At 33.8% G+C, this 14,223-nt stretch overlaps 3 protein-coding genes across 4 annotated transcripts; all 3 read right to left on the bottom strand.

Moving 5' to 3' along the window:
* On the bottom strand, positions 431–3,196 carry LOC109356758 (protein ESKIMO 1-like). Of its 2 annotated transcripts, XM_019600271.1 has the most exons (6): positions 2,610–3,196; positions 2,153–2,564; positions 1,890–2,061; positions 1,407–1,612; positions 1,126–1,284; positions 431–965 (listed from the first exon to the last, which is right to left on the bottom strand). In XM_019600271.1, the coding sequence occupies exons 1-6, from the start codon at positions 2,866–2,868 to the stop codon at positions 617–619; spliced, it is 1,557 nt and encodes a 518-aa protein (XP_019455816.1). In that variant the 5' UTR covers positions 2,869–3,196; the 3' UTR covers positions 431–616. The 2 variants fall into 2 exon arrangements, with proteins under 2 accessions (XP_019455816.1, XP_019455815.1); XM_019600270.1 differs by having other exon boundaries at positions 2,153–3,196.
* Positions 4,768–7,608, bottom strand: LOC109356757 (zinc finger CCCH domain-containing protein 29-like). The gene is made up of 2 exons (XM_019600269.1): positions 7,476–7,608; positions 4,768–7,074 (listed from the first exon to the last, which is right to left on the bottom strand). Exon 2 carries the CDS (start codon positions 7,062–7,064, stop codon positions 5,076–5,078), a length of 1,989 nt encoding a protein of 662 aa, XP_019455814.1. The 5' UTR covers positions 7,065–7,074; positions 7,476–7,608; the 3' UTR covers positions 4,768–5,075.
* LOC109355755 (flavonol synthase/flavanone 3-hydroxylase-like) lies at positions 11,577–13,816 on the bottom strand. Its single transcript, XM_019598959.1, has 3 exons — positions 13,155–13,816; positions 12,445–12,775; positions 11,577–11,894 (listed from the first exon to the last, which is right to left on the bottom strand). The coding sequence occupies exons 1-3, from the start codon at positions 13,652–13,654 to the stop codon at positions 11,646–11,648; spliced, it is 1,080 nt and encodes a 359-aa protein (XP_019454504.1). The 5' UTR covers positions 13,655–13,816; the 3' UTR covers positions 11,577–11,645.

The following is a 14,223-nucleotide window of genomic DNA, read 5'->3' as shown; positions in this document are numbered from 1 at the left end:
AAAATCAAACTGCTTTTGGTTTAGGTATTAGTTTCATGACAAAGTTTCGAAGGTGTGGTGGTTAGATGGATTAGGATCATATTAAAAAAATTGACTTTTATTTATTTGTTGTACTAATGTAATAGATTGAGTTATTTAATATCATAACTAAGATTATTGAAGCTTTGGCAACTACAAGTTGTTAATGCAGTTAGACATGTATATTGTACAGACTAGAAATTAGAGGAGCTTTCAAACTTTAAATAGCTATATATATGCCCACATTATAAAAAACTATATATATTTGTAACAAAAAAAACTATATATATCTACATGAGTAAGAATCCTATGCACTAACTTCGGGATATATAGAAAGAACAGCAGAGTTTGAGTTCCAATAAATCCTCTTTATCCCACAGGATAAATCGTTTAAAAATAATGCATTGGGATATATCCTGTAATTACTTTATTATATACATTGTACAATTCAGGAAATAAAATGGGGGAATGTCCAAAGTCATAGAAAAACTAAGTACAAACTGACTCAAAAAAGTACAAAAAGTTGAAATAGTAACAATTTAAGTAAAGGGGTAAAGGAAAACAAAAGTATTGTATGAACACATGTACAAGTTGTTGGTCAAGATTGAGAGATGATACGTGCATAAAGAAAGTGATTCCAAGTATCAGGCAATCCTGGTAAACACCAATGAATACAATCAGCATAAGTAGCTGGGTCAGCTTGTTGTTTTCGAGTTAGCATTTTTCCTTGACGTATAGTATAAACAGATGTATGTGCATCTTTTCTCAACTCTGAAAGAGCAGTGATGTTAACAAAGTACACTGGAACCTTCATTGATTGTGTCACATTGTGGGAAATTACAAATAGTCGACGATCTGTTCCTACATCTAATGGGGCAGACATGTTAAGAATTGGAGTGGTTTCCCTAGCACATTTTATTCCATCTGGGTTGTTCCAATCTTCACTCCTGCAAAATCATATTCGTAATTGTTAAGTACACAAATATAAAAGATCAACACATTAAAGGTTATTGCAGCTATATTCCTTTATCTATATGACATCAATGTTCATATGACAAAAACAATGTTTATAGATGAATTAGGCATGAATTAAGATTTGGGTATTACTTGATATGAAGAGGGGATGTGCTGGTGAAGAAAAGTTTAGTTCTTTCTGGGTCAATGTTTTCATCAACCCATTTTGACCATGTCTTGAGTACTCTTCTATATGCTTCTGGCCTAGGGACTTCATCGTATTCTGTGGCCTCTTCATCAAAGGACCCACGTCTATTTCATCACACCCCACAAGCAAGATAAACACATATAAAAGTGTCATGAACTTGCTTGGACAATAAGATACCTTAAAAAGAGAAAAAAATGGGGTAATAATAGGGTGATGTTGTGCTTACAAGACTTTCATTTTGAAAGTGTTCATCCACCATATATAGGTGTTAAAGATTAAGTAGTCCGCATCCTTCCAATTCACACCATGTTTTTCAATAGATTCAGGCATGATTATACGATTCAATATGCTATGCATGTTTGGATCATCTGAATTTGACTCTACAAGGAATGGTGCCCAGTAAAACTCCACTGTAGTAATGTAGTTAGGTTCCTGCATTACCACACAACAAATTAGTCACTATTATCCTAAGCATTATTGCATTGATCCATGTTATCCCGTGATATAACGAGTCAGAATTCTTTCCATTATTGTTTATATTAAATAGACCGACATGAACCATACTTAACTAGTGTATTACTATAATGTTATGCTTGCAGTTAATGATTATGGCAAATGATGATGATGATGCAAAAGTGCTTGACATATTATTACTTATCAGACATATACCCCCTACTTGAACACCCAGAGAAAAAGAAGAAAAACTAACCTCTATTTTGAAGATAGCTAGAGAACCATTCTTGTACCAGGTCTTGTTCTCTGGAGGAGCCACTGACTGAACCATACAAACCATTGATTCCCACTGATTCCTATTCAGTGAGTCTCCAACAAACATAAGCCTCTTCCCTCTAATCTTCTGGAACAAAAGTCTTGGGTTGAACCTTAACAAGTTCACAAAAATACAATCAATAAGAACATTAGTAAAAAAGAAAGTTGTAATAAAAATGAAATTGAAAGAACTAAATTTCCTACTTGGGCAAAGAACAATCTCTGGGCTGCCATCTCCAATTCTGATACATAGAATCAGGTCTTCCATTTTTCATGCAAGTAACTTGGGAAGTAAGGAATTCACATTGCTCTTCTTTATACAGAGGATGTGACATGTTATCAAAAACCCATTCACCATTAAACAAGTCACAATCTTCTGGTGGCACCTCAACAACCTCTTCTTCTACCTTTTCCTCTTCTTCCTCTTCCTCTACAACGGGCAATTCAATAATCTTCTCATTCTTATTCTTATTCTTACCCTTCTCTACCTCTATAACAGTTTCCAAACCAATCACTTCTTGTGTTTCATCAAAAATTTCGTCACCGCCACCTTGACTTTTTCCAAGTTGAGCTCTTGAGTTCTCTGAAAGTGTTACTGTGACACTTTCTTCTTCAACATCTTTCTTGGTATCCCTTTGAATGGCAACACTTTCTTCTTCTAATACTTCTTTCCTAGAACCCCTTTGAACAACAGACTCCACTTGTTTTGATTTACCTCCTTCATGGGTTTCTTGAGCTTTAGGCCTTGAGAATGGGAACTCAGCAATGGACTTCACATCTTCGTTATACATGAAGATCCCAATGAGGAATATAGAGAACACAACCACAAAAATAGAGAGATTGTTGTTCTTTCGACCCTTCATTATTATAGTTCCTGTTTCTGAGTTGAAAAGAGGAGTCTTACGGCGAAAAGGCTGCATGGGAAAGGAGAAAGAATCGATAACAAGGCTTGAACAAAGAAGAAGAAGAAAAGAGATAGAGATATAGAGAAAGAAATGAAAGGCATTTCAAAGAGAGAATAAGAGACTTGAGTTGATGATGAAGTATTAGGTTGTGTTTGTTTAATTGTGGTTTGGTGAAATGAACTTGTCTTGGAAGGAAGAAGCTGCTACAGAACATAGAAGAGACTATTTGGTGGAGGGAGAGTTGTCTTTCTCAATTCTCCATCTCAAGTTATTATCTCGTCTTATCTTAATTAGACCCAAACATATTCGAGTTTCTTCACATTGAGTTCGAGTCCAAAAAGTATCCCGATTCTAAATATATTTAGAATCAGGTGAATCTTATTCCTTCCAACTCATAATCTACCCTCTTAATCACATAATCCAGCTTAGTTGTCAAGCTCTTTATTTTATCTTTTATATTTTCTATATTTAATTCACTGTGATGCATTGCAACTACTTACACCCCTCTTATTGAAACAACACGTGAGAGAAGGAGTGTGATATAGAGGAGTGATCTCAAAGCCTTCAAAGTTGGTAGTGGTCTCATTCAGTTTGAAATGTTGGGAGGTGTGGTTGTTTTAAGGCACTTTGGTAGACAGATTGTTGTTGTCTTTCAATTTCAGTTCTCAAGGTAATGTTTTTTTTTATGGTAATATAGGAACAAAGATCTTCATCATTAATGGAGAGACAAATATTTGTTTTTACTTATATTTTTTATGACAAAAATATTATTTCATTATACGTAAAAAGATAGAAATGTCTTATTATATTATTTGTTTCTTTACTTTTTTTGTACTTATCTTTCTATTAATGAAGAGTATCTCAATCAGTACACATTCATGTGTAAGTTTTGAGAAAATGTATATAAGAAAGAAATGACTTTTAACTTGGTAACATTGATCTAGTTGTTGATCAAATATGACTGATATTGTCTATGAACCACTTTATACAAATGTTGATTACTATTGTAGCAACAATTTTGAGTAAGAGGACATGTATAATATATATCATTGAATATGTGACACATCTCATTTTATATGATTCATTGTTGAAATATGTTCAAGTATGCCAAACACCTTAACAAATCTGGATAAATTATAGGCTCTAACCACATAACAAATATGTGTGATGTGTGATCTCATTCTTCGCCATTTCATTGTGTCATTGTCCAATGACGTAGAAGAAAATAATACAACATGCCTATTATTATATTGTGGTGTCTCCAATTGAGTTTAAACAGATGCTGCTATATCCTCCTTAGAATTTTAGAATTATTCTAATGAAACTTACAATACAAGCATTCAGTTAAGTGAGTTTTTTTTGTTAATGTTCATCACTGTCTTCATTTTAGATATAAAAAAGTTAAAGAAACAAGCAGCGAAACAAGTGTTCTAAACAACAAATTGTGTAGAAACTCTTTTTTTTTTATTATGATAATATATTTTCTCAAGGCCTAAAAGTTTTATTGTACGCCAGAAAAATAAAGATATCTACAAGGCTGTTATCTTCAAAAAATGAGTGGATAGAAATCCTTAAATTTTATTATAAGTTAAACGGATATGAACATGAGTTGGACTTGAATAATTCATGCATGTCCATTATAAACAATGATTACTTATCCTAGCCGGCACAATTCGCGGAGACGACAAAAGTAGTCCCCCATTCATTCATTTGAATTATCTCAACAGAAGCACAACAATTGAAATGTTATACCAATAAATTAAAGGGGAGAGATCCAATTAATCCAAGAATAAGTTTTTTAAACTAACTCCTCATCTTAGCTATGAATTTTAGGGAAATCTAATTATTTGAATTAATGAGTAAATCTAAACTATTAAATATTCATAGAATTGATGCCTAGAAAGATAGGAGTTATGATGACTTATCAATGATAAATACATTGTCCACTTGCTAAATAAATAAAAATACAACCACCCATTTCAAAAGGGGAGGGGGATTAAATTATAAATTATATAATACAATTAAAGAAAATCAGCATCCTTGCTTTTAAACTCTAGTTTGATGTAGAAGTTGGCACTTGATGAAATCTGTCGTCTGGATTAACCTGAACTATACTCTTATGTAATGTTGGATAGTAGTAATAGTTGAAACAAATAAATAATTAATAAAACTTTTGTCAGAATCACATCCAAAGAAGCATTTGGCATGGCAGCACTTAACACTTATGCTACCATTTGCTTCTGCTGCTCTATGTACAGTTGCTCCAGCCACGGTGGAAGCGTCTCTTTACTGAGATCATAGTGCTGTTGCTGCTGTTGCGGCTTCTCAACACCAAATCTCTCAGTCCTCTCTTCTCTAACCATCGAATGAACCCATGAAACATCCGGCTCAACATGTTCTGGTTGTGCCATAGGGGATGAAGCCCCATTGTTTCTGTACCCGAATGAAGCAGATTTCCTCAGCTTGTTCAGCTCATCTCCGTTTAAACCCCAGTCCACCTTCCCGGTTGGGGAACCCCAATCGGAAAGGGTAGAGGACACCTTACAGGAGGGGTTGGAAGGTGATGACAGTCCGATATGGTGTGTTGCAGCGCCGCGATCAATAAAACTTTGGCTTCTCTTTGCGAAGGCGGCAGACCTGGAATTCATCATTGCGGCAGCCACAGCAGCCGATGAGTCGAACCCGTATGGTGAGGATTTATACACGGGAGAGGAAGGCATGTTGTTGGATGGATAGCTTGCACGAAGGTGGTTTATGTTTTGATGCATCTGAAGTGCATTTTGAGTTTGCATCTGTGTAGGTGTTGAAGGTTGTACAGAAAGTCCATGTAACTGAGACAATACAGAAGCATCAGCAGATGCTAACAGTTCATCAAGGTTAGTTGGATTCAAATCACCCATCCGGCTTCGGAAAGATGGGGAAGAGATTCTGGCAATCTCTTCTTTCAATTGTTGCTGCTGCTGCTGTTGACGAGCATGGCTAGGACTTTCTAGGCCGAGCAGTTCCATCTCGAGATTGAGATCCCTGGCACTCAAAGCAGCCTTCAGCCTGCTACCCGGGAGCTGCAATGATGGTGGGGTGAAGTTGATTTTGTTCTGCCACATGTTTCCACTTTTGGGAGATGAAGAAGCTGCCAAAGGAGACATGGGTGGTGTTGAAACGGTTGACATAGGAAGTGACGAACTAAGAGACAATGGACTCATTGATGTCATGTCAAGGGCACTAGCTGCATAAGATTTTGGTGAAGGCATAGCTGAACCAGTGGAGGCATATACAGGACGTAACTCTTCGGGTTTGTGAGCAAAGAAGCAGACTTTTCTATTGCAGCCAGTTTCATCCTTGCAAAGCCGTGTCCGGTATTGAGCAGGATGTAGCCAGGACTCGAAAACGCCATGTGCATACTCACAGGAATCACCCTTCTGGCAGGTCCCCTTGCGAAACTCTGGGCAAGGAACACAGCTATAAGGGTATTTACGTGGGTCTCTCCTCCTTGCATTCTCCCCTGGATGAACAAATGGACACTCAGTCCAATCATGGGAGTAAGCCCTCGAGCATGGCTTCACCTTAAAGCTATACATCCTAAAGTCATCTGTTCCATATACACCATTGTTTATGTCAGGCAACGATATATCAACAGGATACTCTTTCTTATCGGACCCTTCTTTTTTCTCAGGCAGTTGCTCAATCTCATATAACTGTTGATCACCTTGCCCACCTCGGAGAAAAAACTCCAGAGCCTTCCTTCGCGAATTGGACAAAGGATTAAAAGCAGGAGCAATCAGAGTAACAGGCTTGTTGCCAATAGCATCAAGGCAATCGGCATCTGCCCCGGCATCAAGCAAGAGCTTGACAATCTCAAGTGAGGATTCGGAACCCCCGGCAACAGCACAATGGAGAGCAGTGACCCCATCAGAACCACAAGCCTTGTTCACATCAACATTGCCAATCTCAATAATATACTTAACCACCCTAGTGCTTCCAAACAAAGAAGCAATCATGAGAGGGGTCCTCTTTTCATACCCCATCTTCTTTGATCCAATCCTTCTACCATACCAAAAGACTGCCTCGTTAACATCCAACCCTTTCTCTTCCACTTCTCTTTTGAAAGCTTCAACATCATCAAAAGCAGAGAATTCAAGCAAAATCTTCTGAAACTCACTTTCCATGACTTGATTTGAGGTAGAAAGATTACTTTTTGAACCGCTGCACATGCTCCAAGTCCTGCAGAATTGAACAGAATATAATGAATAAGCCACTCAATTTAAACTTAACATTTCTCACCGCAGAAGAAAAGTAATTAAACAACCCGGATTCCAAATTCATAAGGATGCATAAAACAAACACGTTTTACAAAAGAATCTTAGATCCTTTGCGGTGTAATCAACAATCAAAAGACAACAACATGGTTTTCTAAGTCCAACGCCTACTTTTTTGCATTCCAATCTCAAAAGGAAGCAGAAACCAGCAACAGCACAAAACTTAAATCTAAAACCAAAGTTTGAAACTTAGACCCACCTAGAAGCAAACCCAAAAAGGATTTACCTTAAAACCATCCAAAACAAGCTAAAGTTAAACAACAAGATTAAAAAAACAAAAGCTTTATGATAAATTTAAAGACATACCTTGGAGTTAAGAGTAAAGTAATAAGCTTTGTTGTTGTTGTTGTTGTTGTTGGAAGAGAAAGTAGAGAATTGAAAATGGAGAAGATGAGAGAAAGAGTGAAGAAGGTGAAAGGGCTTTTTATTGTGTGCGTTGTGAACTCGCTCTTAGGAAGAAGAGAGGAAAGTGTGACTTTTCCTTCCTCGCTCAATTATTCAATGCTAAACCTATGGGTCCCACACAAGTTATTGGAATGTAAATGCAAGTGAAATGAGATTGAAATGCAGCTTTAAATTCGTGTGGGTCCAACCATTCCATTATCCCAACGGGTGGCTAAGGCTAATTAATTATGTATGTCGATTTTGGCCCATTCTGTTGGACAAAAACAATCATTTTTTAAGTGTTCATTCAAAGAGATTACTGTAGTTCAACATAAGTCATAATTATTTTTTCATTGTTCTTTACATTTGTGCAAGCACATTCTTTACAACATAATAAGTGATGCCATCGTTAAAATTGTACCGGATCAATCCGGTCAGGAATTGGTACAGTCGTAATGATTCAACTGGTCGTTCAGTAATTAAACTGTATACCGATTAAATCGGACATACCTATTTATATTTATATATATATATAAACCTAAAATAAAAAATTACAAATAGGTAGATATTCAAATTTATAATCCATATTTATAATCTACTCAAAATTCACATAAACAAACAACTTTAAGTCTTTAACAAATTCAAAGTATAAATTACAAAACATATATCAATCCAAAAGTATTATTTATCAACCGCAAAATATAAATAAATGACACAAGTTCATAACACACTCTACAAAACAAATAAATTTGGAGTTTTAACATTTAACACCAAGAGTCAAAGTTGTCTCATACAGATATTATATTTTTGCACCAAATCCTATCTTCATATAGAACTCCAAGATTACACAAATGTCATTGAGATTACACACGAATGTTAGAAACCAAAAAGTGTAATCTAAGTATGTAGTATGTCTTGGAAGCATGTGTCTTGAAGTGTTGGAAAAATAGGTCACATTGTAATTGGTTTTTTAAGTTTTTTTTCAAAAAAAGAAAATATGCGTATAAACCAGTTGGTTTAGTGAAATATCGGCCAGTTCACTAATTTTAACTGATTTTAATACTTGGCCGATTCAACATTTGTACCGTACTGGTTAGAAAACCGATTCACCAATTTTCCAGTTGAACCGGCCGATACGGTCCGGTTTTGACATCATTGAGCGATGCTATGCATACAATATAATTGAAATGTTATTAGAAGGAATTTAATGGATAAAGAGGATAAATTCAAATGATTAAACGGATTAAGTGCTTATATATATATATGGTATCACTTATCAGTAGATTAACTGTTGACTTAGGTGGAAGTTTGTAATTTTCTACTTATTTTTTCAAGTAAACTTAAATTTACAATTCAAGTATGTCTACAACTCTTATAGACTCGGGTATTATTTATGAAAAAATAAGCTAAAAATGACATATGTTTTATGGTAGGTTAATTAGAGATATAATCTTGTAAGAGTGTATAAGTGTAAAAAAAACTGTTACACTTATATTAATCCAATAATTATTAGGGATTCTTAGAGTAGAAGAGTATCAGTTGCTATGAGAGAATAAAATTTTAGTTTATTTATTGGACTGTCGCCTAATTACTCATTAAGCCTATAGGGCAATGTGATTATTTAGTGTGTAGAAAATCTAAAATTCAAAGAAATTGTGATGTAATATAATAATATTTCTAAAAAATTGTGATACAACTTGATTTCTTAAAATTCAAGTAAGATATTAAGTTGTTTTCTTACTTCAAGTTTGATTATTATTTAGTTATATGAATTGTTTACTGTTTTTATTTTATTTTTAATAATATCCATAGACAAGTCGTTGACTTGTTTTAAAACGTGCCGTATGAGAATTTGCTAAACGATGATGGTTCCAATTTGGTTCTATCCCTTTTGGCATTTTGAAATTGTATAATATTTGTTTGATTGTTGGGTGCTTAATGAATAATGAGTGGGTCGTAGTTGGGTGAGAGACAGCAACATATGTCCCTGACTCATCCTTCCACTATCCCATCAAAACATCTTCCTCTCACATTCATTCATAGAGTAGCCCTTCAAAGGAGAAAAAATACTAAAAGAGAACCATAGCTTTGACCTACTCACTCACTTATAAAAGTTTTAATTTACAAAACAATTATAATGAATACATTTTTTCTCTTTAATTTTAGAGTAAATACCAATTTTATTCCTCATATTTTTCGACATTATCAGTTTAGTCATTCAAAAAAGAAAAGAACTAAAATGGTTCTCACAAATTTTAAATGTGGATCAAATTAATCTTTTTAGCATTATTTACAACATTTAATAGAGACTAATTTGATCCACATTTAAAAAATTTGAAGGACTAAACTAGTAAAGTAAAAAAATATAGGAAAGAGTAAAATGAATATTTACTCTCTTTATAATTTGAATGTGTATGAGACCATGCAACAACTCTTCCTATACACAAGGCAAACTTATCTAAGCCTAAGATATATACAACATAATAAAGTTAGTTGTTATCATACAAAATTCAATGTACAAGACTCAATTCAAATTATCTAGAGTAGGAAGAAGTGGATAATAATTTCCATATATAAGTTCAGCTTTTATGTAAACAGCTTGGTAAAAAGCCAATGTAATGTTCGTACGAAATTAAACAAAGAGTAATTTCACAAATGATTGAAATAAACTCACATTAATTAAGTCCACCTTAAAAGAAGTGTGTTGAAGAGTTTGAAAAGTGCTTCATCTTATGGCTGGCTGTAACACAATAATGTTATTCAGCACTACTATTATTAGTCAAGTAGTCAATTTAGCACACAATAATGTTATTTAGTACTATTACTAGTCAAGTAGTCAATTTAGCACATTGTTGCTTTAGTTTTTCTGGGTGGAAGTAGGAAAGAAAGTTCTTCAGTTGTCCTATAACAAAATTGCTTCTTTACATCCCATACAATTTGGATAACACACTTGACAATATTAAGAGAATAAAGTACAACAATCAAGTTTTAATTTTATTAAATACCGTCAGCTATATAACTCAAACAACATTATAATGGTATATTATAAATCATATTTCTATTAAAAAAATAAGTTTCTCCGCTTCAATGTTTTAGAAAGAAAAAAATGTCATATAACTATTGTACAAATTGATAGGAAAAAAAAAACATAGTTTCATCAATATATATACATAATATGTTGACAGAGGAAAATTGAATATCTTTTTAAGAATAAAAATAGCGATTTCCAATAAGAGGTGTATAAGCTTTACTTGGTGAAGGTTGAAAGTAATTGCAAAAGAAAGGGGAACCTATCCATAGATGTTTTTTTTTTTTTGGTTCAGTTCTGTGTTAGTTGCAATACTTTGTGATTTAGGAGTGGGCTTATGTAGATCACAGGGCTAGAATACTACTTTTTCCACTTTCATGGGTCGCTTGGTCCAATACTCGTTCGGCTTGGGTTTGAATAACTTTTGCATTTTAAAGTTTTTCATATTATCTGTCACTCTAACATATCAAGTTATTAACTAATTTTTTGGAATTGAGATTTTCTATCCCATTTTCTTATACCCAATCTAATATTATGAATAATATTTTGACAAATATATATATAGAATAAATATTATATTAATTTTTAAGTTAATAGTGTCATACTTAATAATATTTAAATGGTTAGAGATAGAAAGATAAAATTATATTAGCATATATGACTTTCCTTCACCTTTTCTCTCTTTTTGACCCTTATTGCATTAAACAAAATGTAATAATAATAAGTATGAGTTTTATGAGATAATTTAATCACAGTACACTATTTTACATTGTACAATTGTTATCCGATCACAAAATTTAAAATTATAGACTTAATATATATTGTTAGAGTAACAATTTTTATAATATCTACACATCATCCACCATTCATATGTTAATCACATTAATTGTCACATAAAAATAATGCAAAATTAATAATAAATAATGTAATATGAGTATAAGAAACTTTACCCTAACAATATATAAATATTAAACTTTAAAATTATTATAGGCATATATATCAACAAGAGGGAAACATAATTTGACGTGTGATTAGACAACGTAGCCAATGCCTTTGTTGATCAATCATGTTGGAGATTTTAAAGATTCCATGTGAGATTTTCCACATGGTCCTTTCATTCTAATGAAGAGCCTGTATTCATCAAAGGTCATGGCAGTGTAAAGTGCAGGCCTATCTGGTTTTACAAGCTCCTTTGCTGGCTCTATGGGTATGTCACTTTTGGGGTTGTAGAAGAATGCAAGGGAAACCCTTTCCTTGCTTGAATTTACTATCACCCTGTGCTCTACACTCTTGTAGATTGCATTGCTTAGAACCTTGTCAAACATAAAACAAACAACTTTTAACTTTCTTATTGACTGGTACAAGATTATAAATAATTTTGTCATGGGCTCATCAGATATGTTAAGCTTTTCCAAAAGATATTGTTTAAGAAATAAACATTTACTAAAATTAATACTTCTTAATACATTATTTTTCAATACAAAATTAATTTTGTAACTTCATTATACAATGACCTAATGACACTTGATCCTTCCAAATTCCCTATTAATTATTGAATTCAATAACTAAATGATGTGACAGGGCGTAAGGGTAGATAGAATTTCCCTCGTGAAGGCCATATTCATCCAAAAAATGGAGAAAGAAAAAAACGTGTATCATGTGTCCCCTCCATGTGACAGATTCATGTATCATGAATTAATGATAATAACCACACAAGAAAATGATATATCCTCATACACAATAAAAAAAGCAATATATATCATGAGTTGTTATTTTTGATTACTAATGATTGGTTTTTATATATGATATGTCAATTTCTCGTAATTAAAAGAATTTAATAGAAAAATATATCTTTACGATTACCTGAATTTGGTCACCAATATTAACAATGAAGGCATGGGGAGCAGGCTTGACCGTAATCCAATTATTGTTTTTGCGAACTTGAAGACCAGCTACTTGCTCATCTGGAAGCAATAGAGTCATGCCTCCAGGGTCTGAGTGTGATGATAACCCTAGTGTCAAATCTGGCTTTGGACATTTCGGGTAAAAATTCACCCTTAGGCATGCACCAATATCTTCTCCCCCAAATGCTTTTTGAAGATTCTCCTCTTCCAATCCAAGGTTTATGGACAAAACCTTCATCAACTTCCTACATAGCTTCATCAACTCTCTTCCATACTCATCAATCACTTCCCTGCTTCCAGATTTGTATGATTGTTATATGAATAATGTTTCATTTGAATAACATTCAATTTTGTTTATTGTGTGTGATGATATTTTTGAGTAGCAAATGTAATCATAGAACATAAAAGTTAATCAGATGCAGAAATAAATGCACAGGGTTTGGATATGTCATTAAAAACTTGATTACTCTTGTTATATACACAAGGGCAACTCCATATATAGAAATATATATAGCTTATGATCAATTTTCTTTATATCAAGCATGTATGCACAGATAAATATCATTATTAATTAAAAAATTATTATAATTGATTACCCTATTTAGTTTACTATATTTGTAAATGTTTTTGACTTTATGTTTATGTAAGAATTTCTAAATATGTGTATACCTGCATGAAGGAGGAACATGAGGCCATTTGTTGTAGTCCTTCAATGACAAAGGAAGGTAATGAAGATAATAATAGTCACTCCAATCAAGAATAGCACCTTTCTTTATTCCAAGCCTGCTTCCATACCCTTCATAAGTATTTGGTGAGTTTGCATATTGCTCCTTAACCTCCATGGGTAAGTGGAAGAACTTGCGCCAAGTTTCCCTAGCCATGTCCATCAAGTCATGGTTAACTCCATGGTTCACAACTTGGAAGAAACCCCACTCATGGCATGCCTCAGAGATTTGTCCAAGTGTTGAGGCTATGGTGTCTGGGTCACCATTAAGATCTCCAAGGTCAATGATTGGGACGTTGGCATCATAATCAGAAGAGGTTATAATGGATGCACGGTCACTAAGAGGCTTGATAAACCTTTTAGGGATTGAATCTATGCAGATTTTGGACAAGGATTGAACCCGGACTATTGGCTCAGGCCATTCTAGTGGGCTGTTTTTTATCATTGTGGTTGCAAGTTGATTTTGTAGTTTTACTCTTCAATCTTCATAGTGTTTGTGTGTGTGACTCAGTACTATGAAACAAGTTCCTTCATTCTATCCAAAGTTGGAGACATAGGAAGAAAAGGAGAGGTGGGTGTGAAGGGATGAGCCATGGCTGGGACTCATGAGAAATTCTTATATAATAAACATGATGCCTACTTGTACGATTTAAACATATTGTACTCACAATTTTTTTTGGTTTACTACGTGTATCATTGCACTGAAGGCAATCCTGTCCGAGCCAGGAACATCCACAGGTATGTGGGGCTAACTCTCCCAACAAGTATTTTTTCCATTCACAAGATTCGAACTCGAATTCTTACTTAAAGAAAATCAAATATATATTACTTGAACCAACGCCGGTTGGTATATTGTAGTAATAATTAAGATAATTAATTAGATTATGTATCAAAGAAAAGAGAGAAATAGGTAGTACATTTATGGGGTAAAAGTTTTAGAATATCAATTTGTTTAACTATATTTACACTTTTTATTCACTCTCCTGGAACTTTTAACTATAATAGTTATTCTCT

This window comes from Lupinus angustifolius, chromosome LG09 (assembly GCF_001865875.1).
Source record: "Lupinus angustifolius cultivar Tanjil chromosome LG09, LupAngTanjil_v1.0, whole genome shotgun sequence".
NCBI classification, from domain to species: Eukaryota; Viridiplantae; Streptophyta; class Magnoliopsida; order Fabales; family Fabaceae; genus Lupinus; species Lupinus angustifolius.
This window is presented reverse-complemented; position numbering and strand designations above follow the sequence as displayed.

Bases quoted from the DNA above. Each gene is read 5' to 3' on its own strand.
- LOC109356758 (XM_019600270.1), bottom strand. From the start codon at position 2,868: ATGCAGCCTTTTCGCCGTAAGACTCCTCTTTTCAACTCAGAAACAGGA. The intron at 1,285-1,406 runs GTAAGCACAACA...GTGATGAAATAG, and splicing joins ACTTTCAAAATGAAAGTCTT to ACGTGGGTCCTTTGATGAAG. The intron at 966-1,125 runs GTAATACCCAAA...ATGATTTTGCAG, and splicing joins ACATCCCCTCTTCATATCAA to GAGTGAAGATTGGAACAACC.
- LOC109356757 (XM_019600269.1), bottom strand. From the start codon at position 7,064: ATGTGCAGCGGTTCAAAAAGTAATCTTTCTACCTCAAATCAAGTCATG.
- LOC109355755 (XM_019598959.1), bottom strand. From the start codon at position 13,654: ATGATAAAAAACAGCCCACTAGAATGGCCTGAGCCAATAGTCCGGGTT. The intron at 12,776-13,154 runs GTATACACATAT...ATCTGGAAGCAG, and splicing joins CATGTTCCTCCTTCATGCAG to GGAAGTGATTGATGAGTATG. The intron at 11,895-12,444 runs GTAATCGTAAAG...ATGTTTGACAAG, and splicing joins ATATTGGTGACCAAATTCAG to GTTCTAAGCAATGCAATCTA.